The following is a 24,443-nucleotide window of genomic DNA, read 5'->3' on the forward strand; positions in this document are numbered from 1 at the left end:
TAAAAGCGTGTGCCACCACTGCCCAGCAAGAATTAGAAACTTTTGTGCTAATATTATGTTACGTGTAGAAAACTCTACATTTGACCTCATGTGATGTGCACACAGGCACAATAAAAACACTGTATAACATCATCATTACATCCATGTAGATACAGTATACACAGAACATCCCCATGTAAGTCTGGTGTCTTGCTCCCTTCTACCTCTTTGTCTGTCTTTCTCCCTTTTGACTGGCCTGTTTCCTCTCTCTAAATAGCCCTCATTCTACTGAATACAATTACACTGCATGTCTGTACACGTTTCCTTTTTCTAGTCACCGATTAGTGAACATCTAGATCCATATCTCGGCTGTTGGGAATCAGGCATCAGGCTTTCATGTTTAGACTTAGTCTCTTCCGTGGTACATACTATTATATATGTGCAAATATCCAAAATAATAAAATTTCCCCAAATCTCAAATTCTCTCGGTACAGAGCATCTATGGCAAAGCATACCTCTCTCCAGATGCTTGTTAGAAAAGTGGTAGAGTGAGCGCTCGCTGGTCTGCCTCCACTTCCTTAGTGTGGCGAGGCCTGCTAATGCATCAACTTTCCCTGTTGCTGTTGATTGTGTGCAGACTCGGCATTTGGCTGTTCATGTCTGAGATGCCCTTCGGCACGCTGTCGGTCCAGATGCTCTGGAAGCTCTTGTACCTCATGCATCAGGTGGAGAGTGAGGACCTGCAGCGACTCTGTGCCTCCCTACAGCCGGCCGAGTGCAAGAGGCACCTCCAAGGTACCTGACCAGGGTGCTGTCTCTCTGTGTGCGTCACGGGCAGTGTTAGTCGTGCTGTTGGAAGCATTATGTGTGGTATGATGATGTTGACATTCAGGGGACGGCTTCACTGGTCCGTTAGTTAGATGGAAGGTGGCCTATCTCCAGTCCGGATCCCTCGGGTCCAAGGCTGTGCAGTAAGCACAGTGATCTACTGTGATGAATCACTTTTTTTGCATGTGTAAAATTCTAGTCAGATCAACAACCTCGTTAGCTGTCTTGAAGTCTGTTAAGACCCATGCCCAGCTGTTCCACTGATTTTTTTCTGTTTTATTTTTCCTTAATTGTACTGATTTTATGAAGTAGGTAAGAGGTAGAGTGTAATCCTTCAAACACTTAACTGTGTAGCACAGTGGTAGTCGGTGTGTGTGCTTAGTTTGTGTAAGGTTCCGGGTTCAATCCTCAGCAACAAAATACCCCCCAAACTGACACAGCAGAAGTGAGCCCGAGTGAAGACTTGATTATGTTTAATGCATACTCATATTGAGCTGCAGGATATTTATTTACAGTGTTAAAATGTTCATGTAGAGGACCAGGTTTGGTTCCTATTGCTTACAGGGGGAGTGCCAGGAGACGCAGCACCCTCTGGCTGCCTCTGAACTGTACGTATATGTATTGCATCCATATACATGCAGGCAGAACTGCCCATACTTGTAAAATACAAATAAATGAACCATTTTTTAAAAAGAGTATGAACCGGGCATGGGATAGTCCATGCCTTTGATTCCAACACAATCTGGCCTACGTGGTCCAAGACGACCAGGGCTGTGTAGTGAGACCCTGTCTCACAAAAACTAAAAAGCTAAAACTAAAACAAAAAAATTCAGACAATTTAGTTAGATATAGAGATATTTATCCATTACCCTTCATATTAAAGGAAATATGGAATAAAACATAATACAATACTAGTAGAATTAAAAATATACCAAAATCTCTTCTAAATTTTTAAACCTCTGCATTGCTTAAAAGAAAAAGCACCTTTAATCTCAGAGGCAGGCAGATCTCTTGAGTTGGAGACCAGGTAGGTTTAGTGAGTTCTCGGACAGCCAGGGCTACTTAGAAACTCAGCAGCAGCAGCAGCAGCAGCAGCAGCAGCAGCAGCAGCAGCAGCAGAAACAGCAACAACAAATCTAAACAAGGAGAAAGAAAAAAATTATATTATTGGCAGGTTTTTGCAGCTATTCATTATTTTTTCCTTCATTCTATTTTGTGTATATATGTTCTACACAAACCTCCTTTCTGTTTATTTGCCGTCCTGTTTCAAATTTGTTGCTTTTTTGTTGTTGTTTGTTTTTTTGCACTTGTCTGCTTCATGAAACATTTCCGCACTGTCCTGGGAGATGCTCGAATTACTGTTTCTGTAGTTGAATGTGACCTACCTGCTCTCAGGGTTTCACAGCCTCTTCTCTGGCCACTAATTCTGTGGGTGAAGTGACAGACGCAGGTGAGAGAGTGGCAGTCCTTCCTGGGCAGGGCCTGAGAATGATAAGCATGGCCTCTGACTCAGGCTCGTCCTCGTTAGCTCTCTGCTGTAGTGCCATCTTCTGTCCCAAGTACTTCTAGCCTCAGCTGGAATATATTTCATAAATGGGCTTTTTGCCCATATGTTTTTGTAAAATTTTTGTTTTTTGCACCTGGTTCTTACATGTATTACAGAGCTATCAAATTGATAAGTTACAAAGTTCTGTATTAACAAAGTATAATATTGCTTACACAGCATCCTCTGAGAACGAGGCTGAGTGGGTTATGTACTGCCTGTTTTAACAACTTCCTGTTCGTCATCTTAGTTTACGAGCTAATCTGCTGGGTTTGAGTGCCATGCTTATGCTAGTGGTTGCTGGCTGTGACAGTTTGCCGTGACAGTGTCTACATTCCTGTGGTTGAAAACGAGCCCAGGAGAGTCCCCTGTGCCCGTGGGTTGGCAGTGACACCCAGCGCCTGACAGCAGCAGCACTTTGCACTGTTTTGGGTTATCCTCCAGATTTGTACCAAGTTCTCTGCTTCATTTAATCTTTTAAAATAGTTTTTGCAAGATGAGGCATAGTTTAATGCTAACTTTTTTTTTTGTTTTTTTTGTTTTTGTTTTTGGTTTTTCGAGACAGGGTTTTTCTGTGTAGCCCTGGCTGTCCTGGCACTCACTTTGTAGACCAGGCTGGCCTCGAACTCAGAAATCCGCCTGCCTCTGCCTCCCGAGTGCTGGGATTAAAGGCGTGCGCCACCACGCCCGGCGTTAATGCTAACTTTTTGCTCTGAGTCTACACTATATTTCTGTTTGTTGGGCTCTCAGAGGCCGGCTTTTCAGCTTCTGAACTGCTAGGGATCCATTTTGGAAAGGGAAGATTCTTTTTATCTTTAAATATCTGTAAAGTTTTAATTTTTATGTCGCCTTTCTTTGTGATAGTGTAACTCAGTATATGATCCTGTTTCTTCATTTTATTTTTTTGCTGTGAATTGCAGACCCAGAACATTTTGCGAGCTTTGAGAAGTGTCTTTCTTCCATCAACAGCTCAGAGGAGATCTGTCTCCTCACGGCCTTTGCTCAGATGGCTCGAGCCAGAAGAACCAATGTGGATGAAGACTTCATAAAAATCATTGTCCTGGAGATCTATGAGGTCAGAGTGTGGGATCTATGAGGTCAGAGTGTGGGATCTATGAGGTCAGAGTGTGGGATCTATGAGGTCAGAGTGTGGGATCTATGAGGTCAGAGTGTGGGATCTATGAGGTCAGAGTGTGGGATCTATGAGGTCAGAGTGTGGGATCTATGAGGTCAGAGTGTGGGATCTATGAGGTCAGAGTGTGGGATCTATGAGGTCAGAGTGTGGGATCTATGAGGTCAGAGTGTGGGATCTATGAGGTCAGAGTGTGGGATCTATGAGGTCAGAGTGTGGGATCTATGAGGTCAGAGTGTGGGATCTATGAGGTCAGAGTGTGGGATCTATGAGGTCAGAGTGTGGGATCTATGAGGTCAGAGTGTGGGATCTATGAGGTCAGAGTGTGGGATCTATGAGGTCAGAGTGTGGAGCTCTGTCAGTGCTTAGGGCTTCCGTGCTCTCCATCCATTCTTCGGTAGCGCTTTAAAAAAAAAGTGACTTACTGAGCTGCCACCTGCTCTTATGGGTGGGATGGAGAGTCAAAACAGCATCATCTGCCATAAGGAATTTTGAAAATCATACAGATTTTTTTTTTGATTTTTAATATTTTTATTACATATTTTCCTCAATTACATTTCCAATGCTATCCCAAAAGTCCCCCATAGCGCCCCCCACTTCCCTACCCACCCATTCCCATTCTTTTGGCCCTGGCATTCCCCTATATTGGGGCATATAAAGTTTGCAAGTCCAATGGGCCTCTCTTTCCTTTGATGGCCGACTAGGCCATCTTTCGATACATATGCAGCTAGAGACAAGAGCTCCGGGGTTCTGGTTAGTACATCATGTTGTTCCAACAATAGGGTTGCAGATCCCTTTAGCTCCTTGGGTACTTTCTCTAGCTTCTCCATTGGGAGCCCTGTGATACATCCAATAGCTGACTGTGAACATCCACTCCTGTGTTTGCTAGGCCCCGGCATCGTCTCACAAGAGACAGCTAAATTTGGGTCCTTTAAGCAAAACCTTGCTAGTCTATGCAATGGTGTCAGCGTTTAGAAGCTGATTATGGGATGGATCCCTGGATACGGCAGTCTCTAAATGGTCCATCCTTTCATCACAGCTACGAACTTTGTCTCTGTAACTCCTTCCCTGGGTGTTTTGTTCCCAATTCTAAGAAGGTGCACAGTGTCCACACTTTGGTCTTCATTCTTCTTGAGTTTCATGCGTTTATCAAATTGTATCTTATATCTTGGGTATCCTAAGTTTTGGGCTAATATCCACTTATCAATGAATACATATTGTGTGAGTTCTTTTGTGATTGTGTTACTTCACTCAAGATGATGCCCTCCAGGTCCATCCATTTGGCTAGGAATTTCATAAATTCATTCTTTTTAATAGCTGAGTAGTACTCCATTGTGTAAATATACCATAATTTCTGTATCCATTCCTCTGTTGAGGGACATCTGGGTTCTTTCCAGCTTCTGGCTATTATAAATAGGGCTGCTATGAACATAGTGGAGCATGTGTCCTTTTTACCGGTTGGGACATCTTCTGGATATATGCCTAGGAGAGGTATTGCTGGATCCTCCGGTAGTACTATGTCCAATTTTCTGAGGAACCGCCAGACTGATTTCCAGAGTGGTTGTACAAGCTTGCAATCCCACCAACAATGGAGGAGTGTTCCTCTTTCTCCACATCCTCGCCAGCATCTGCTGTCACCTGAATTTTTGATCTTAGCCATTCTGACTGGTGTGAGGTGGAATCTCAGGGTTGTTTTGATTTGCATTTCCCTGATGATTAAGGATGTTGAACATTTTTTTAGGTGTTTCTCTGCCATTCGGTATTCCTCAGGTGAGAATTCTTTGTTCAGTTCTGAGCCCCATTTTTTAATGGGGTTATTTGACTTTCTGGAGTCCACCTTCTTGAGTTCTTTATATATATTGGATATTAGTCCCTTATCTGATTTAGGATAGGTGAAGATCCTTTCCCAATCTGTTGGTGGTTTTTTTGTCTTATTGATGGTGTCTTTAGCCTTGCAGAAGCTTTGTAGTTTCATGAGGTCCCACTTGTCAATTCTCGATCTTACAGCACAAGCCATTACTGTTCTATTCAGGAATTTTTCCCCTGTGCCCATATCTTCAAGGCTTTTCCCCACTTTCTCCTCTATAAGTTTCAGTGTCTCTGGTTTTATGTGAAGTTCCTTGATCCACTTAGACTTGACCTTAGTACAAGGAGATAGGAATGGATCGATTCGCATTCTTCTACATGTTAACAACCAGTTGTGCCAGCACCATTTGTTGAAAGAAAATCATACAGATTTATAATTCTTTTTCCCATTCTTCTCTCTTGACATTCGATGTCAACTTTTGGTAAGGAATGAACAGTTTAGCACAGTTGGACATAGAGCTCATATTGTGTCTGCTATAGCCACACAGCTAATGCCATTTCAGTGTTCCTGCCGGTGACATGGAGAGATGGCCTCCAAGTCACTCAAAGTGAGAACATGGAACATTGAACTTGGGAAAGAAGTTTTGGTTTAGCTCTCTATTAGAGTCCCATCTTAAACAGAAAAGGTAACTTGCCAGTCTGCCTTTATCTTCTTGGTCTACACAGTGACCAGCTGTGTAGGGGAAATCCTTTCGTTCTGTAGTTTTTCTCTGCTCCTTCTCTAAGAGAGGAGAAATGCGAAGGTTGCAGGGATCTCACCTCCCCTGGCTCCCAGAAGCCTGCGGTGGTGTGCAGTTAGGGCAAGGCTGCACACTCAGCCGGGCCTGTACACCCCTCTTCTCCCTCCTCTGAGCGAGTCAGCCGTGAACAAGCCTAGCTCTGATGCTCATTTGTAAACGGGCATAATGAACTTCTGAGGTCTGTGTTTGTTTGGCTTGGAAGACAGTCCTATATGCCAAGATTTTAGAAACTCCTAGGTTTTGATTTTGTAGGAGAGATTATGTATTTCTATGAATTATATTTAAAAATAATTTTAGTGATTTTTCTCACATTAATAAATTTTGGTACTTGCCAGAGTCCAGCTCCAGGGGAGTTCTGGGCTGAGGATGGAGGTGTGGTGTTGGTGAAAATGAAGACAGTAACCACATGTTGATATTTAAGCTCTAAATAGCTCGAGCCGTCTTCCATTATTTATTCAAGTTCCACAGCACTCAAGCGTGAGCGGTTTTGAGTTGTGTCTTTAATCACTCTCCAAGATCATCAACATTACCCATTTTTTTTTCCTCTATGGTTAGTCTTTAACAGTATGATGCTTTTATATTTGATAATCAGCAGAAGATATGATACCATACCTAGAATAAATAGTTTTGGGTGTGACTCTAATTTCTATGGCCCACATATCACTTTTGTGGGGACAGCAGTATGATCCGAGTCTTCATACATTCTTAGAAAGGCAATAATTGAAACTTGATTCTTTTTTCCCCAATTAATTAATTAGTTAATTAATTAATTCAGTTTATATCCTGATTGCTGCCCTCACCTCCTGGTCCCCCCTCACACAGTCCCTTTCCTAACTCTTCCCTCTTCTCCTCTGAGTGAGTGGAGGACCCTCTCGGTATCCCCCCATCCAGGCACATTGGAGCTAGCACATCCTCTCCCACTGTGGCCAGACAGGGTGGCCCAGTTAGATACTGACTGTTGGGACCAAGTTTCTCTTCTTGGCATCTTCTGCTTGTACTTTTGCCTTCAAGGGGACTGGGAGATTTAGATTCCTTTGTCAATTTTTTCCCCCCACTGGAAGGATATCTGACCTTTTGTGCCCTGTATTTTTTCCTTGAATGTTCCATAAGTCCTTAACATCATCATCTAAGCTCTTAGAACATAGTTCTCACTTTAAAACAGTTAAGCAGGAAATCATTGATCTTAGTGACTTCCTCCTGGTTACTCAGGTGCAGAGGCCGCCAGGGACAGCCTGAGAGCGGTTCCTATGGTAAGCTGCAAAGAGGGCTTCATTCTCTGCAGACGCTTTCAGGAAATTATCAAAGACCCGTTCTCAATTCACCAGGCCGTAGTCACAACTGACAAAGTGAAACTAACTATTGCCATAAGGATAAACAGTGAAGAGCCCGGAGGACTTGAAGCTCAGGTGCTCCTTAAGATCCTACAGGGGCTGCAGCAGCGTCCTGTCTATAGGTCCTTGCCCGGTAGGAATCTGCCAAGGGTCTTGCCACACAGAGTTCCATCTGCAAAGCACTCGCTGTCCCCAGAGGCCACAGCGTGGCTTCCGCCAGAGTGTCATTTGTTTCACCACCAATGGTCTTTTTGAGATGAGACTTTACTGTGTTGCCCAAGCTGGTCACCAACTAATGGACTCAAGGGATTCCCCTAGTGTTTGTGGCCTCAGGCCCATGCGCACCAGGCTCTGCTGGGATTTAGTTTGTGAATCCAGCACTTGAACTCAGGCTGTAAATAGTTGCCATTTCCCTGTTCCTTCTCTAACACCTTCTAGCCTCAAGGTGCATAGTTTGCGATCACAAGTTCTGACAAGTTTCTGAGGCTCAGTGTGAGATTATGTTTTGTGGAGCAAAGTCTATGGAAATGTGCTTTAATTGTTAACTAGTATTAAAACTATCATTTCTTTCTTTACCTCTCATTTAGGTATCTTATGTCACACTGTCTACTAGAGAGACTTTCTCAAAGGTTGGTCGAGAGCTTTTGGGAGCCATTGCAGCTGTTCACCCTGAGATTATCTCTGTCCTTTTGGACAGAGTGCAGGAGACCATTGACCAGGTCGGAATGGTAAGAGTGCTGACTATTTGGCATTTTAAAGGAGTCCTGAAGTAGCTGAGCATCATGGTGCATGCCTTTAATCTTCTAGAGATTAAAGGAGACACTGTCAACTTTGTAGTGTCACTTGTCACAGATTAACAGGCGCACCACACTCAGATTGTACTAGCCAGGGTTCTCTGGGAGCAGGCCTGATAGGTTGACTATGGATACAGATATAAAGGAGGCTTATTAGAGTACAGTCACAGATATAAAGGAGGCTTATTATTAGAGTACAGTACCAGTTGTGGTCTGGGTAGTTACAGGAGGCTGTCTCCCATTGGACGGGCCAAGAATCTGGCAGTTGCTTAATCCATGAGGCAGGATGTCTGATGCTGGAGTTCCGGGGGATTCCTAGAGAGGCTCTGGATCCAAAGAAGTAGGTTCTAGTAGCAGTACAGGAACGCCTCGGCAGCAGGATGGATGAACTTGCTAGTGACAGCGTAGGCAGGCAGGCAACATGTAAAAGTTTTCTTCTTCCATGTCTTATTATGTGCACTGCCACAGAAGGTATGGCCCAAATATAGGGTGGGTCTTCCCAGCACAAATGGGCCAGTCAAGAAAATCCCTCACGGTTGTGCCTCACAGATGCACCAGTTTTAGTTGATTCAGCTGTAGTTAAGCTGAAAATCAAGACTGGCATCATACCAATAAGAACTTCATATATTACTTGCACTGTCTTTTAATTGAAGAGCCCTGTTTAAGACATTATAAAAGGATCAGTTAACACAGTGACTCTTGCCTGGATTCTTAGTACTTTGGAGGCTGAGACAGGAGAATCACAGGGAGTTCCACGTTAGTCTAGGCTACATAGACATGTTACACACCACTCTGGGCTATTGAGTAAGACCTTGCCTCAAAAAAACCCATAAAACAAAAATGACATTGTAAAGTTAGTTATTCTCCTGATCACTCTCTTAAAGGGAATTTTATGATTGTCAACCTGCATTTTCTTAATTTGTACATACAGGTAATTTAAAAGTAGTATTGTAGACTTTTTTTTTTTTACTAACAGGTTTTAAAACCCATTTTAATTAGAATATTTGAAATATATGTCAAGTAGAGGACTGTCAAGGTGGCTTAGCCGGTTCCACAAAACTGTCCTAGGATCCCCATGTGCACCCACACCAAGCCTGTGCTTGTCCACACTTAGGACTCGGACACACACACACACACACACACACGTACACACGTACACACAGGCACATGTGCATACACACTCTGATAAATAGAATTACACAGTGAACCTAGCATCCAGTTTCGGAAGTTATCAACTTTTGGTTTTGTCTCATCTGCCCTCACACTGACCTATTAGCTGTCTCAACACCAGATTGCTTTCATTGTATAGAAGAAAAAAAAAATCAGTGACTTTTTCAGATTTATCATCACTTTAAATTTGTGTTTTGGTATGATAGTTTACCTGGATAGAAACGTAACAATTTACATACTAAAAAAACTGTGTTCTAGGTATATCATTAGCTTAAAAATGCATTTAATTTTATTTGTTTGTCCATAATTATAATTTTACTTGTCTCAAAATCAAATTTACCTCCACATCTTTTCCAAGGAAATTTTGCAAGAGTTTAATAATGTTCTTGTCTTAAATTTAATTATTACTGTTTTCTTTTTAAAAAGGTTTCTTTATACTTGTTTAAAGAACTGCCTTTGTATCTTTGGCGACCTTCTGCCCCAGAGATAGCTGTGATTCGGGACTGGTTATTGAATTATAATCTGACAGCAGTGAAGAACAAGTTGGCCTGTGTGATCCTCGAAGGATTGAATTGGGGATTTACTGAACAGGTATGCTGTTTCCGAGAAGTAGGAGACTTTACATGTGTCAGTTTCAGGAAAGGATTTCCTTAAGCAGTGACATCTCTGGGCCACTGTGAGGCCAGCAGATTCTTTCAGCTGTATGAGAGTTTAGACTCCCCTCCTCTTCCTCTCTCTCCCCTCTGGGGATTGTGCCTAGAGCTTTGTACATGTCTGGAAGACACTCTCCCACTTAGCTATATCCCACAAAGTATCTTTTCTTTAATTCTGTTTTGTGTCATGAATATCCTCCTTTTTTTTTTTTTAAGTTTCTTTTTTTTCTTTTTTAACATTTTTATTAGGTATTTTCCTCATTTACATTTCCAGTGCTATCCCAAAAGTCCCCCATACCCCCCCCCCCCACTCCCCTACCCACCCACTCCCACTTTTTGGCCCTGGTGTTCCCCTGTACTGGGGCATATAAAGTTTGCACAACCAATGGGCCTCTCTTTCCAGTGATGGCTGCTAATGAATGTATTCTACATTAAGAAACCTTGTGCCGGGCGTGGTGGCACACGCCTTTAATCCCAGCACTCGGGAGGCAGAGGCAGGTGGATTTCTGAGTTCGAGGCCAGCCTGGTCTACAGAGTGAGTTCCAGGACAGCCAGAGCTATACAGAGAAACCCTGTCTCAAAAAACCAAAAAAAAAAAAAAAGAAAAGAAACCTTGTGTTGCCTAGGAGTTGACTCAGTTGGTAAAGTACTTGCTGCATAAACATGAGAACCCAAGTTCCATCCCTAGTAACCGCGTGAATACTGAGTGCCCGTCCCGTAAGCTCAGCTTTGGAGAGGTGGACACAGGCTGATCCACCATGGAACTTGCTGACAAGTGGCCTTCACATGTGCACACACAGTCAGAGGGGGGTGGGGAGAGAGGGAGGAAGAGAGCGAATTCAAACACAAATCTTCCCTTGATCTTAGACCGTTTGAGGGTTTGGTCTTATCTCTGCCTAGTTACTTCATTTCCTCCTGATTGTTTCTGCTGCCCCTTCTGCAGTGAGTCCTGAATGCCATTGCCAGAGTTGTTCTCTACAGTGGGCCTTAATTACAAGTTTGACTTTGCTCTGATCTCAGCTCTGCGACCTCCTGACAGGGTGACTCTTAACAAGTTTCCTGAACTCTGGGCATTAATTGCCCATCTGTAGATTAATATTAGTAGGGCTTCTCATAGAGTTATTGCAACAAGCTAGAGAAACTGCTGAAGTGAATTCCTCAGTTGAGATGCATTAATAGTTATTACTAAGGGCTTGCTGTATGTCAAGTCTCCTAAGAGACATGCTAGTGATTTTGACTGTTACAGTTTCCTGCCTCTTTACCCGGGTCTTAGTAATGAGAATACAAACGTTTGGCAGGGACAAGGGGCGAAATTAGCTCTCTACAACTGTGCGGCAGCTTTGGTTTTGAGCAAATCATTTAATGTTTGCACTGTGTTGTATGGTTTGCACTCATGGGATGGTGTTGTACAGGTGGGGAGACTAATTCCAGAGAGCCCATCATGGGGTGTTTCTGCTTCCTGGGTGTCCTAGGGTTTCCATTGTTGACCAAGGCAACTCTTATAAAGGCAAACATTTAATTGGGTTTGTCTTACAGTTTCAGAGGTTTAGACAATATCTTCGTGGTGGGAAGCATGGCATTGTGTAGGCTGACTTGATCTGAAGGCAGCCAGAAGGAGAATGTCTTCTGCCGAGAGCCAGGAGGAGGGTCCTCTCCTGTGTTTTGGGTGGAGCTTAAGCATAGAACCTTAAAGCCTACAGTGACACACTTCCTCCAACAAGGCCACACATATGCCCAGGAAGGCCACACCTCCTAATAGTGCCACTCCTTGGGCCAAGCATAATCAAACCACCTTACTGGGTGGGGTTCCTCTAGGCCTTCTCTCAGTGAAGAGTGAGAGCCACAGGGGCATTTTTCCAACTTTACATTCTCCAGTCTGCAAATGGAACACCTTTGCTTTCCATTTCCCAGATGTCTGCATGCAGAGCCCCCTGCTTGTCTCCTCCCTCCTTTGTTAGAGTCATGGGTCAGCCTCTGAAAGGGCCAGGGAACGGAGGTTTTGAAAAGTGAAAAGCTGGGCAGTGGTGGCAAATGCCTTCAATCCCAGCACTTGGGAGGCAGAGGCAGGTGGATTTCTGAGTTCGAGGCCAGCCTGGTCTACAGAGTGAGTTCCAGGACAGCCAGGGCTACACAGAGAAACCCTGTCTCAAAAAAAAAAAAAAAATCAAAAAACAAAAAACAAAACACCAAAACAAAACAAAAGCAAACAAACAAACAAAAAAGAAAAGTACAAAGAAGACTATTTGGAAATGCGGCAGGCTGGAAAGGCAGTATTGTAGGCTGGAAAGGCAGTATTGTAGGCTTGAAAGGCAGTATTGTAGGCTTAAAAGGCAGTATTTGTGCATGTTTTTGAGTATATCATTGACGATGAAACAACAGACAGGAGTTTAGACTTGATGTAATCCTGTGTGATTAAGAATAAACATTTTTGATAGGTGGCAATGCTCTTAGCCTATCATGTAGGTTCTTTAAGGAGCTTGTAGGATGGGGTGGGCAATTACAGTCAGAGGCGCTTGTTTGGGGTTTGAGGCTGACACGGGACTTGGTGCAGTGTACTTGCTTTGTAGATTTGAGGGCCTCCCCCTGTTGTCATTTTGTAATTTCACTTCAGGGAGGGACGAGTTTGGAAACATGTATCTTCTGAATGCAGTGTCCTGTTTTACTGTTCCGTCTTTGTAGTTGTTGAAAGGACTATCTACTGACTACAGGATGGTATAGTTGTGGACTTGTTTATTTGTTTTTTTTTTTTTTTTTTTTCAATAGGGTACCCTTCATTTGGATCAAGCATTGCACACTGAAGTGGCCTTACTGGTTCTCGAGGCTTATCAGAAATACCTGGCACAGAAACCTTATACTGGGCTTATTTCTGAAAGTATGAAACAGGTATTAACTCTTTGTCTTTACTGAGAATACAAGTTTTCACTTAAAAACTGCCTGGGAAGATGAACTTATAGTTTTGATTTTATTTCTGCCAGTTCAAGATACAAAATTTAATTTCTATAGTTTTAAAAGATTTTTCTTAAAATTTTGTTTTTTATTTTGGAGATATGGTCTCGCTGTTGGCCCTTGCTGGCCTGAAACTCTTTATATAGACCAGTTTGGCCTCGAAATTACAGAGATCTGCCTGGCTCTGCCTCCCAAGTTCTGGGATTAAAGACCTGCCCTACAACACATGGCAAAAATAATCTTTTTGTGACCATCAGTGTTTCAGAATTTGGCGTGAGTTATAGAGATAAATGGAGCTTACATGTACAACTCAGGAGAAGTGAGTATCAGTTTTGAAGATTCTGCAGATTGATAGTTAGATTATTGGTGGCATGATACTAGTTTTTATTGCCACTAAATTGGTGAAGGATATCAGCAGGGCCCCTAGCTTTGATTTGTTGAGCAGACAGCACAGTGGGGCTGAGCGTCAGCCTTTCTGTTCTTCTGCTTGAGCAGCTGGGATCAGGTTCACAAAGCAAAGGTAAGTGGGGTGAGGGGCTGTGAGTGGGGCATTGCTCTACTACAGTGCTGCGGAGGCCAGTCGAAGGGCAGTGTGTGACACGTCCTCTTCCCAGGCGTCATCAGTCACAGACAGAAGTGGGCAGATGCCGTCACTGGCCTGATGGGTATGTGATTAACATTGTTTAAATGAACGATTGTTTCAGGTTTCCTATTTGGCCAGTATTGTTCGATATGGAGAGACTCCTGAGACCTCATTTAACCAGTGGGCCTGGAATTTGATCTTGAGGTTAAAATTGCACAAAAATGATTTTGGAAGACAGAACTTTCCAGTCGTTCCCTTCTGCAGCACAGTACCAGACATGACAGAATCGTCCATGTTTCACCCTCTCTTGAAGGCTGTGAAATCAGGCTTGCCCATTGGCTGCTATCTTGCTTTAGCTGTGACAGCTATTGGCCACAGGTACTGTCTGGTGAACCTCCAGGGTAACTTGTAGGTAGGCGTTCTAGACTCTCATCTGTTCACATCCCAATCATGAGGCCTTCGTTAAACCCATTGGGGGTTAATTAGGGTCAAATAATGAGCCTTGTTTAATAATTTATAAAGGGAGCTTAGAAAGAGAGAGTAGTACCCAAATTCATTCCTGTTCATTTGCCAAAACAAATATGCAGCTTAAACCCATCTAAATCTCCCTCGTAGGAGCTCGAGGTGGGGACTTGTTTCAGTCCTTTGTGTCTACAGAGCTTAAGGTTAAGTAGACAGTGGATGAATGTGATAGAGAGAGGGGACGTAGGAAGGGCCCTGGTCCGGAGGACGTGAGCGGAGGAAAGAGAGGAAGTACCCTTAACTGAAGTTGAACAGAGTTGATGGATAGCTGGGAGGACAAATTAGAAAATAGGCAAGAGAGGGTGGTTGATGCAGAATATTCTAGAAGGAGGTGTGGTTATTTAGACCTTTAGGCCTAACACATTATACCCAGGAGCTCAGGTGCTAGAATAGTTCCTTGCCTCTAAGATGGAAATGATCGTATTGACTGGTTGATGAGGCTTAAGTTAGTCACAACACTCAGTACATACATACTCAGAACAGTGTCTGGCTTGTTGACTCTTTAACGCTAGCTTGCTTCCCAAACTGGTTTCATGATTTCTCTGGATGCTGTACCCATTCTGGGACTGGGTTCTTTCAGTACATAATGATTACTGATTCGAGTGAAGGAGACAGTAAGTGTTTCCCTTTAGAATTGGTTCCATAGCTACAATCGGAGTAGAACAGAAGTAATTTAAAGCAGCCTGTGGGCTGGGGCTGAGAGTAGAGTAGACAGACAGACTTCAGCTATACACAAGTATTACATCGAGTAGACAGGGAATAGTAATCAGAAAGTCACCCAGAAATGTCATGCTAAAACATTGTTTTAAAATATATTTTATATTTTAAATTTATGTATATGAGTATGAATGCTGTCATGTGTGTAGGTGCATGTGTAGGCCAGCATGTGTGTAGGTACTGTGTAGACCAGCATGTGTGGATCCCCTGGAGCATGGGCTACAGCCTGGCCATGGCTGTTGGGAACTGTCTTTTTGGAAGAGAAATACAAGTTCTTAACCACCCCAGCCTTTATTCTGTTCCACACTTTGTTTTTCTTTTTAGAGGTTCCAATTATAGACACTCTAAAATACATATAAAGTATATATAATTCTGTGTTTTTTATTGTTACTGTTGTAAATGCTCCTTACATGGTAGCCTTTGCACTATTAACTTTTATTTTTTGGAGACTTTTTTTTTCTTCTTAGAGTAAAAGCAGTATAGGAAAGTTCAGAATAAAGAAAGCGGGGAGAGTCCACTGCTTCCGCTGCGCCTGCTCTTGGAACATTCTGATGAGAGCCTCGTCTGAGTTCTTCTTTATCTAACTTATCTTTCCTGTTTGATATAACAGGGGAAATACAGTGTTATGTTCTCATCCAGTGTAACCGTAGAAGAAATGTTTTTTTTTTTTTTGCTCTTGACTTTCATGCTCATTCTTATTTTGGTTTAGATTGTTAGGAGACTCTTACTATGTGTAGTCTTGGCTGCCTGGAACTCTGTTTAGAGCAGCCTGACTTTGAACTCATAGGAATCCACCTGTGTCTGCCTCCTGTGTGACCACACCTGGCTGTCTGTATTATTTGAAAATGATGCTATAAGATTCCTATTGAATATATTTCCCCTAATTTACTCAAGTCTTCTGCAACAGTATTTTGCAGTTGTAAGAATGAGAAGTTTTATCTTTATATATGTCAACTTCTATTTCCCCCTATATTTATTCAAATGATTACATTTCAAATTCAAAATAAAAAGAAATCTTTTAAGTCAGATAAACTAAAAAGAGTCAGTAAAATGAGAAAATACAAAATACGGTTCAAATATATTAGAAAATAATACATGTACCTCTACAAACTGAAACAAAACAAAAAACAGCCAACCAAAGAAACAAAATACTATTGTTTATTGTTATTCAGTAATATTGGTAATAAATGATCTCAAAGGAAAAGAAGATGTATTTGACACACTGCTGTCTAGGCTGCCAGGCTGAGCTCACTTCACGACCTTCCCTTTGCTGCTGTGATGTCTAGAATCCTTAAGCAGGGCCAGCTTTGCTCTTCCTCTTGTTCCTGGACATCTTGTAGACCTGGGCGCATTGCTTTCAACACTCTCATCTAACTGATGAAAATATAGATGAGATTTTAGGAACTCTGCATGTCTAGGTTCTGAGTGTAGAATGTCTGTGTGTGGGTGAGTCATGAAAGTTCTGGGAACTGAGGCAGTCCAGCTTGTATCTCATCGGAGGACTGTAACTTGATGCATGGGCTGCTGAGTGCTCACGGTCCCCTCTGTCTTCTCCAGCCTTGAGAAGTTCTGTGCAGAAGGCATCCCACTGCTGGGCGTGCTGGTCCAGTCACGGCATCTGAGAGCAGTGGTCCATGCCCTAGATAAGATCCTGCCTGTGTTCTACCCTTACCAGTGCTACCTTCTGAAGAACGAGCAGTGAGTATATCCTGCGGGAGATGTGCCCCAGCGAGTGCACAGGACAGAGAATGGGTGTCTGCTTTCTAGAGTCGACTCGAAGGCAATGGGGCAATGGTGTCCAGCAGGATTTTGTTTGCTTGCTTGGTGGTGGTGGTTTTTTTCCTCTCAGTTTGTAGAGAGGGGTACAAGTATTATTTTCCAATCCATTTGAACATAGTTTGTATTTTATTATTTTACTGCTCCCCCCCCCCCATTTAACTGACTACTTTTTTCTTAAGGCTTATTTTTATTTTTGATTTCATGTAATTTGTGTGTCTGTGTGACAGTGTGGGCACATACTTGCAGAGGCCAGAAGAGGGTATCAGAGCTCCCTTGGATCTGGGTGTAAGATGTCTGATGTGGCTGGGACCACACTTGGGTCCTCTGCAAGAGCAGTCATGCTCTTAACTGTTGAGCCATCTCTCCAGCCCTCAGTAATGTTTTTTGTTTGTTTTGTTGTCTTTATTTATTTATTTGCTTAGTTTTATTTTTTTGTATGTGTATTTTAACTTATTTTTATTCTTTATGAGGCAGGCAGGATGTCAGATTACTGATTCTAATTTTATTGGTTATAATAGGCATTTCCTACCTCACTTACGTTAGAATTTCTCAGAAAGCCGGTTAGTGTGGAGAAGAGCAGTGGTTGCTTGTGAACCTTGGGCTAGTGCTCCTTACATGCAGCAGCCGTGTGCCAGTACCCAGCCACAATACTGTTTGATGTCGCCTACAGGCTGTGGGCAGATGAGAGGAATGGGAAAGAGGACGAGATGACCTGTCCAGGAGGCAGGGGTTGGTCATCTGGGGCTTCACAGAGAGCCGCGAGAAGGGAGGGAGGGAGGTCCAGTAGACATGGTAGGCAGTGTGTGCATAGGGCTAAGGGCAGTGCCAGCTTTCTTATCTAAGCAAGTGCTTTGGATCCAGTATTTCTCAGATTTGCTGCTGCTCAGTGTTAGCTGAGGTAGCTAAATTACATATGCATTCCCACACTCCTGCAGATTTGACCTTAGTAGAAAGAGGTAGGGATACTGTTTAAAGATTAAAATTAGCATCCTGCACACTTAGGGAAGCTTGGGAACTATAGAACTTGGAGACATTTCTGCTTAGAAGCCCGAGACATGGAGGGGACAGTGGTATTTTAAGGTATTTTCTTCCATCACCCTTTAACTTGTCTATTTATATGACTTGGATCTGTTCATTACAGTGCTATAGAGAAGTTTAATTTCTTTTAGCATACATTAAATATGAAGATTTTATCCTTCTAAAATCCTTGAAAATTTATCAGAATCCCTAAATAGCAGTGTGTTCTATAAATGGAATCAGTGTGATGTTTTTCTGTTTCCTCATAAGTACTTATCTGCTGGTAATGAAATGACTCTGGCACATAGCTCAGTGTCAGAGCACTTGCCTAGCATGCTCATGGCTCTAGATCCATCCCTAGACACCCTCTACCCATCTCCCCAAGGCTGCTGTGTTGGCGCGTGTCTGTGTCCCAGCATTTTGGGAGGTCTGGAGTTCAAGGGCAGTTTCAGCAACATATAAGTTAGAGGCTAGCTGGGGTCCATGAGACCCTGTCTCAGAGCAGCAAGAGAAAAACAAAGCAAGCAAACAGAAGCCCATACAGAGCTGGTGGCTTCTGCCTGATTAGATAACGTGTGTGACCCTTTGTGTTCCCGCAGGTTTTTGTCGAACCTTCTCCTCTTCCTACAATTGGACAGCGGTGTTCCCCAGGGGGTCACACAGCAGGTTACCCACAGGGTGGCCCAGCATCTGACAGGAGCCGTCCATGGAGACAATGTGAAGCTTCTCAGCAGCATGATCCAGGTCGGGGGCCTCACAGATCTCTCAAAACACTTTTGTTCTCCCACAGAACGTGTGGTGTTATCTCTTAGGGTGTGGGTATTCTGATCTCTTGGTACAGGAGGGCTGTTAGAGTTGGGCTTTCGTGGGAGTGGATAGCATTTTGAATGTGCTTTAACAGTGGGAGGGAGGGTGGGTGTTAACCATTCACATTACCTGAGCTGCTTCTCCCTAGGCACACATATGTGTAAGCACTCAGCCGGATGAAGTAGGTCCTGTGGCTGTGTTGGAGTTCTGGGTCCAGGCTCTCATAAGCCAGCATCTATGGTACCGAGAACAGCCCATTCTCTTCCTCATGGACCACTTGTGTAAGACAGCGTTTCACCTGATGCAGGAAGATTGTGTGCAAAAATTGCTCTACCAACAGCACAAGGTAACTAACTGTAAGACAATTTGTCTCAGCCATTGGCTAGGTCCTAGCTGCTAAAACGGTCTTGTAAATCCGTAATTCCTGGTAATACTCTGTGCCCCCTCCCTCTTAAACCAAGTTCCATGTTAACGTTGTCTTCACTCAGTAGTCACTGTCTGATAGAAGAGCACACTTGGAGGGCCTGCAGCTCTCAGTGCATGTCCCTGTGTGCCCCTGGGGACTACTGCAGCTGACAGTGGTTTCCACAGCCTTACTCTTAACATCCTTTCTCAGTTACTGTGTACACCTGTCATGGTGTTCAAGATAATATTTTCATACATGTATGTCACTTACTTTGCTCCTGACTGGGTCACTGCTGAATTCTACCAAAACTTTAAAGAAGCGCTCACTGCAGTGCCCTCCATACTATTCCACAGTCACAGGGAGGGGTGCTACCAAAGACATTCTATGAGCTGCTGTTACCCTGACACCAAAAACACTTAGGGGATGATAAAACCGTAGATGAGTTCTCTGATGCACACAGAACAAAGTTCTGAGTAGACTGAATTCATCAGCACCATGAAATCTGTGTTTGCTGGAATCTTCAAGTGTAGAGGTAACTGCTAATACCCTTGGGTAGAGTCAAAGTCTCTGTAAGACTCTGTTGCTCGTCTTCTCCCTGCTGTAGAATGCTTTGGGTTACCACTGTGACCGGAGTCTGCTCTCTTCCTTGGTGAACTGGATTGTGGCAGGGAACATCACGCCTTCCTTCGTGGAGGGCTTGTCCACGTCCACACAGGTACGAAGCCGGCCACTTGTGATCCTTGTACATTTTAATTTTGTTACCATCCTTACTGAGAGGCTGAGAGGAGAGAGGTTAAGAGTGGGTGTTAGGGGTAGGTGGCCCAGGCTTCAGACTGCTTCTGCCATTTGCTAGCTCTGTGTCTTGGGCTGCTGCTGCTCTGTCTTCAGTTTCCTCATAGTCAGATGATTATAACGGAACCTGTATGTATAGCACTCAGAACAGACCTTAGTCAGTGCTCACTGTGCTTTGGCCTTGCTCATGGCAGAGGAGACAGCAGCAGCAGTTTTGCCATTACTGCATAAGGTCATGTCTGTTTTGTCTCTTAAGCCAGTAGTAACATCCTTCAGTCTATTAGCTGGTCCTCCTGGGACTAAGCTGACAGCAGTTCCTCACTGCTGCCTAGACTGATGCCCATCCTCCACTTCTGCTTTTGTGCTTCACTGAGACTCTGAAGGGCCGACTTTCCTGCCGAGCTCTCTACTACCAAGTGCAGTTCTCATCATTTTCCCCCTAGATCAGCGGTTCTCAAACTGTGGGTTGTGACTCCTTTGAGGGGTTAAATAACCCATTCACAGAGGTCTTCGAAGACTATCAAAAACAGATATTTATATTACAAGTCATAACAGTAACAAAATTACAGTTAGAAAGTAGTAATGAAAATAATGTTATGGCTGGGGATCACCACAACATGAGTTGTGTGCATCTGTGCAGCATTAGGAAGGTTGAGAATCACTGCTGTAGAAGAATTTAGCATTTTTCATTTTCTTGTTTTATCTTAATTGTATACATGTGACAAGAACATAGACATATATTAAGTACTTAGGAAACGCAATATCTGTTGCTTGAGATCTGCATGCATGTGTGTGTTTTTCAGTGCTACGGATCAAATCCAGGGACTTACACATGCTAGGCAAATGCTGTATCACTGAGCCATACCCTCATTCCTAGCAAATACTTAAACTTGTGAACAGGAAATATTATCAATTGGAATGAGTGACTTCTTTTAGTCCCCTTTGTTTGGTGTTATAGGTTTGGTTTGCATGGACTGTGTTGAACATGGAATCCATCTTTGAAGAGGACTCTCAGCTCCGAAGAGTTGTTGAAAGGGAATTGGTTATAAATTCGTTTAGCCCTGACCAAGCTCTAAAGGTACTGTAGTAGTTTTGCCTGTGAGTAGCGGGCGTGGCTTACACCCTCGCTGAGCCATTCACTGTAGATGTTAACGCCTCTTTGTCTTCTACTCCTGGAATAACTGAAGGGTGAGTTGGCTCCTCAGAGTCCCCACCCTGTCACGGAGGAGGATGCTCCTAGTCTGAATGAAGGGGTTGCTGTTGCCCTTGTGGCCCAGTTGTGTCAGGAACCCCTTGTTAAAACTTGTTCCAAATTGGATTCCTGATGCTTGCTTAAGAGGTTTTGAGCCTCTGAGCCTGGGCTGGAACCAGGAAATTCTTTTAAAAACTCCTGATGATCAGTCTGTGAAATAGGCTGGGCTGAGGCTTCTGATGTAACAATGGACTTGAGGAGCCGTCAGAGAGACTTTGCTTTCAGGTCTCAGAGCCTGTCAGGGGATTCTTCACTCCCTAGAAGCCCTATTAAAATCGAGATTTTCGAGACTGGTAAAATTTGACAGGTTTACTTTTGGTTTCTCTATCATTTGACTGCTTTGTTCTATGAAGTTAAAATTTTATTTAAGTGTTTGCTAGCATATGCTAGTGACCATAAGGGCTTAATCATGACATTTCACGTGTGCCTAGATTGTAACATGATAACATTCCTTCCCATTACTCCTCCTCCTCTTTCTATCCTGCGGGTCCCGTCTACTTCCCACTGCTTCTTCTTCATCTTCTCCTTTTCCTCCCATGACACAGTGAGTTTAATTAGGTGTATTTACCTCGCTAGTGGCTATTCAACTGAAGGGAGGAAAAAATCTAAAAACCCCAAGTTTCTTTTTCTCCCCTCCATCTACAAGGAGGGCTGGGCCTTAGGAACCTCTCTTCCCTCCATGATAGTATGTTGTTGCACCTAATACTGCAAACGTGTGCAGGTGTAACTGCTGTGGGTTCAAGAATGCCACGTCCATGTCATGACCCGAAGGCAGTATAGTGTCTTGTATGCAAAGGAAATGGACATGAGAATTTAGAACTTTTTTTCCATTTGTTTGAGACAGGATCTCAGGTATTCACAGGCTAGCCTCTAATTTACAATGTAGTTAAAGATGACCTTGAAATTGTGATCCTCCTGCCTCTACCTCTTAATTTACTACGGGAATTGAACCCAGAGTCTTTAAGCAAGTGCTTTCAACTGAGCCCTGTCTCCAGTGCGTTTGGATGACTCTGCACGTAGATTTTGATTCTGGGTGTTTGAAATATCCTCACAGAGAAAGGCAGGCCCCGCTCTTGCTGCCAAAGGCTAAAATGTCGGGTAGTAGGCTTGGGAAATGTCCTAGTGTCTTTTTCTTACTGAAGTAAAAGCAGAACGAAGTGATTCCGACTGCACTTGTCCGCTGTTGCTGAGGCTCTGCTCTCTTGTAGAAAGCCCAGGTCCAGCTGAAGTTGCCCATCGTCCCGTCCCTGCAGCGGCTGTTGATTTATCGCTGGGCCCACCAGGCTCTGGTCACACCTTCTGATCATCCTCTTCTGCCACTCATTTGGCAGAAGTTCTTCCTCCTGTATCTTCATCGCCCAGGACCACAATATGGGTATGGTACCCAGTACTGTAGTAAGTTCCTGGCAGCTCACTCCCATCTGTCTGCTGTGGAGTGTGAGGTAGTCATTCTCTTCTGATGTAGCTAGGATTCTCTGTGTTATATTAGACTTGATCTTAATGCAGTTTGGGGTATCTTGTGGCAATTTCTTTTTACCCTCCTCCGTTCCTAATATGTCAAGGACAGCACCCGGGATTGGGCAAGGTTCAGCAGAGACCCTCTGGAGGTGTTAGGGAGGGAAGTTGCTCCAAACTGAGGCTACGTATGTGGCCTCTCTGGGGCCTACTCAGGGGAGCCAGTGAGGAGTGATGATATATGCATGTCGCCCTGGGGCTGTGCATGGTTCTGCTGAGGAGCAAGGTCCCGCCTGACCAAGCCGTGCACTGATACCAAGCACTGCTCTTCAGGTCCTACTTAACTCCCAGCTCCACCCCCTTTCCTTCACTCCTTTGAAACGTAGCGAAAGATGCTGACTTCTAGTTACCTCTATCTTCTGTTAGATTTCAAATTCCTCAAAAACAAAGGCTGTCTTTATTCTCCATGTGTGCTGATGTCCTGCCTTTGTAGGGTTTCGGTATTTTCAAGGCCACTTTCCAGTGGTAGTTTCCTTTCTCTCTAGGGATATATTCCACAATGTCCTGTGGATGTTGGAAGCTCAGTTGGTACTAAACTCTACACACATACCTTATATGATAAAATTCAGCGTATACATTTGGCATAGTTAGGGATAATCAGCAGTAACTAGTGGTACCCATAAACAAGCACAACAGTACACTGTTGTAGTGCGTGCGCTCTCTAACAGTCTCCTGTAATAAACATCTGTCCTCGGGCTGGCAGCATGGTTCCATGAGCTGTGCGAGTCAGCACCTGAAAGCTGTCCTCGGGCCTCTATGCTAATGCCGTGGCATGCATGCACCTGCACACAGACAGACAGATAGACAGACACACATACTGCTTATTTTTAGAATTTTCTTTTTGGTAATTTTGTACCATGGTTGACTATGTATAATTAGAACTGTGAAGTCAGAGCCAGTTGAGAGGAACTCTGTTTACATCATCTCTTTGGTTTCTCAACCTCTGAGGTATAACAAGGCAACTTGCTAATTGACGTCTGGGTTATGCCTCTTAGAGCATTTTCTGCTCAAAGGTTATAGGTCCTGCTTACATTTTTTAAGGTTACCTGTGGATGGTTGTATTGGAAGAAGGTTTTTTCAAAGTCCCTCGCACGTTAATTTGTTGAAAGACATGAAGAGACGCCTGACGGAGGTGGCTGACTTCCACTATGCTGCCAGCAAGGCCCTCCGTGTTCCAGCAGAGGGCAGTGAAGGGACACCAGAGCGGCAGGCTGGCACCCCTGGCTTCCTGACTTCCCCAGAACTGCACAGGGAACTAGTGAGGTAAGATGGGCTGCCTGCTGCTGGTTGTGCACAGACACTGCGCTAGAGCCGCTAGAGCCGCTAGAGCTGCTGGCTTCCATACAGAGTTTAGCTGTGCTCTCAGATTGTCGGATTCTACTTGGAAGGAAGGTGGTGTTGACACTGAGTGACCTGGAGACTTTGTTGAGTGTTTGAGTCTGAGTAGTGATGCCGAGGGCTGACACCCTTCCCTTTCCCCGGTGTGAAAAAAGAAGGAAGCCAAAGCAGACTGGTCATAGCAGGCGTGTAACACCGGAGCCTTCTAAGTGGCTGTCTACAGAGAGTGGTGGCCAAGGAAGGCTCTGTAACCCTGACACCCTTAACAAGATTCAGAGGCTTATTAATCCAGGTGGACATTTGCATGCCCTCCGAGTTTGGGATTTTGTAGGGAGGCAGGCTTGGTTAGCACAGTTTCTGCCTGTGAATTTAACTTAGTCCAAATGGTTGTCCTAGAGAAAGACCACATAAAATATGGCTGTTAGACATTATCCTCAATTGCAAGATACCTCGGTGAGTGAAGAGACTCAGGTCTCAGGCTTGCTTTGACCCTGGACCCTCAGGGTTTGTCTCAGCCTGTATCCTGAGTGATTAAAGGGCTCTCTCATCCCTACCCTATCACACTCTTTTTAAAACCAGTTTTACTAGAAGGTTTTCTCTTGGAATATTTTAGGTCTTTGGTACTCCCTCTTCCTCCCTTCAATTCCTTGAAAGTGCCCATCCATTTTCCTGAGTCAGGAGCTAGAAGAGAAAACAAAAGTGCACATACACACCCATATGTATATGTATATAT

At 43.8% G+C, this 24,443-nt stretch overlaps 1 protein-coding gene across 3 annotated transcripts in view; it reads left to right on the top strand.

Moving 5' to 3' along the window:
• The window catches only part of Epg5 (ectopic P-granules 5 autophagy tethering factor), a 95,339-nt gene that overhangs the window by 23,533 nt on the left and 47,363 nt on the right, over positions 1–24,443 (top strand). For all 3 annotated transcript variants that reach the window (XR_015046075.1, XM_085833601.1, XM_085833602.1), the window contains exons 11-23: positions 617–774; positions 3,271–3,425; positions 8,007–8,147; positions 9,810–9,974; positions 12,800–12,919; positions 13,687–13,943; positions 16,362–16,502; positions 18,200–18,344; positions 18,556–18,753; positions 19,418–19,528; positions 20,564–20,683; positions 22,066–22,232; positions 23,414–23,635. Coding sequence is in view for 2 of the 3 variants with exons in the window: in XM_085833601.1 (XP_085689727.1) it covers positions 617–774; positions 3,271–3,425; positions 8,007–8,147; positions 9,810–9,974; positions 12,800–12,919; positions 13,687–13,943; positions 16,362–16,502; positions 18,200–18,344; positions 18,556–18,753; positions 19,418–19,528; positions 20,564–20,683; positions 22,066–22,232; positions 23,414–23,635 (2,100 nt within the window). In the remaining variant the exon portion in view is untranslated. The remainder of the gene's footprint in view (positions 1–616; positions 775–3,270; positions 3,426–8,006; positions 8,148–9,809; positions 9,975–12,799; positions 12,920–13,686; positions 13,944–16,361; positions 16,503–18,199; positions 18,345–18,555; positions 18,754–19,417; positions 19,529–20,563; positions 20,684–22,065; positions 22,233–23,413; positions 23,636–24,443) is intronic.

The sequence above is a fragment of the Mus caroli genome, unplaced genomic scaffold (assembly GCF_978045245.1).
Source record: "Mus caroli unplaced genomic scaffold, Mus_caroli_1 scaffold_19, whole genome shotgun sequence".
Taxonomy (NCBI): domain Eukaryota; kingdom Metazoa; phylum Chordata; class Mammalia; order Rodentia; family Muridae; genus Mus; species Mus caroli.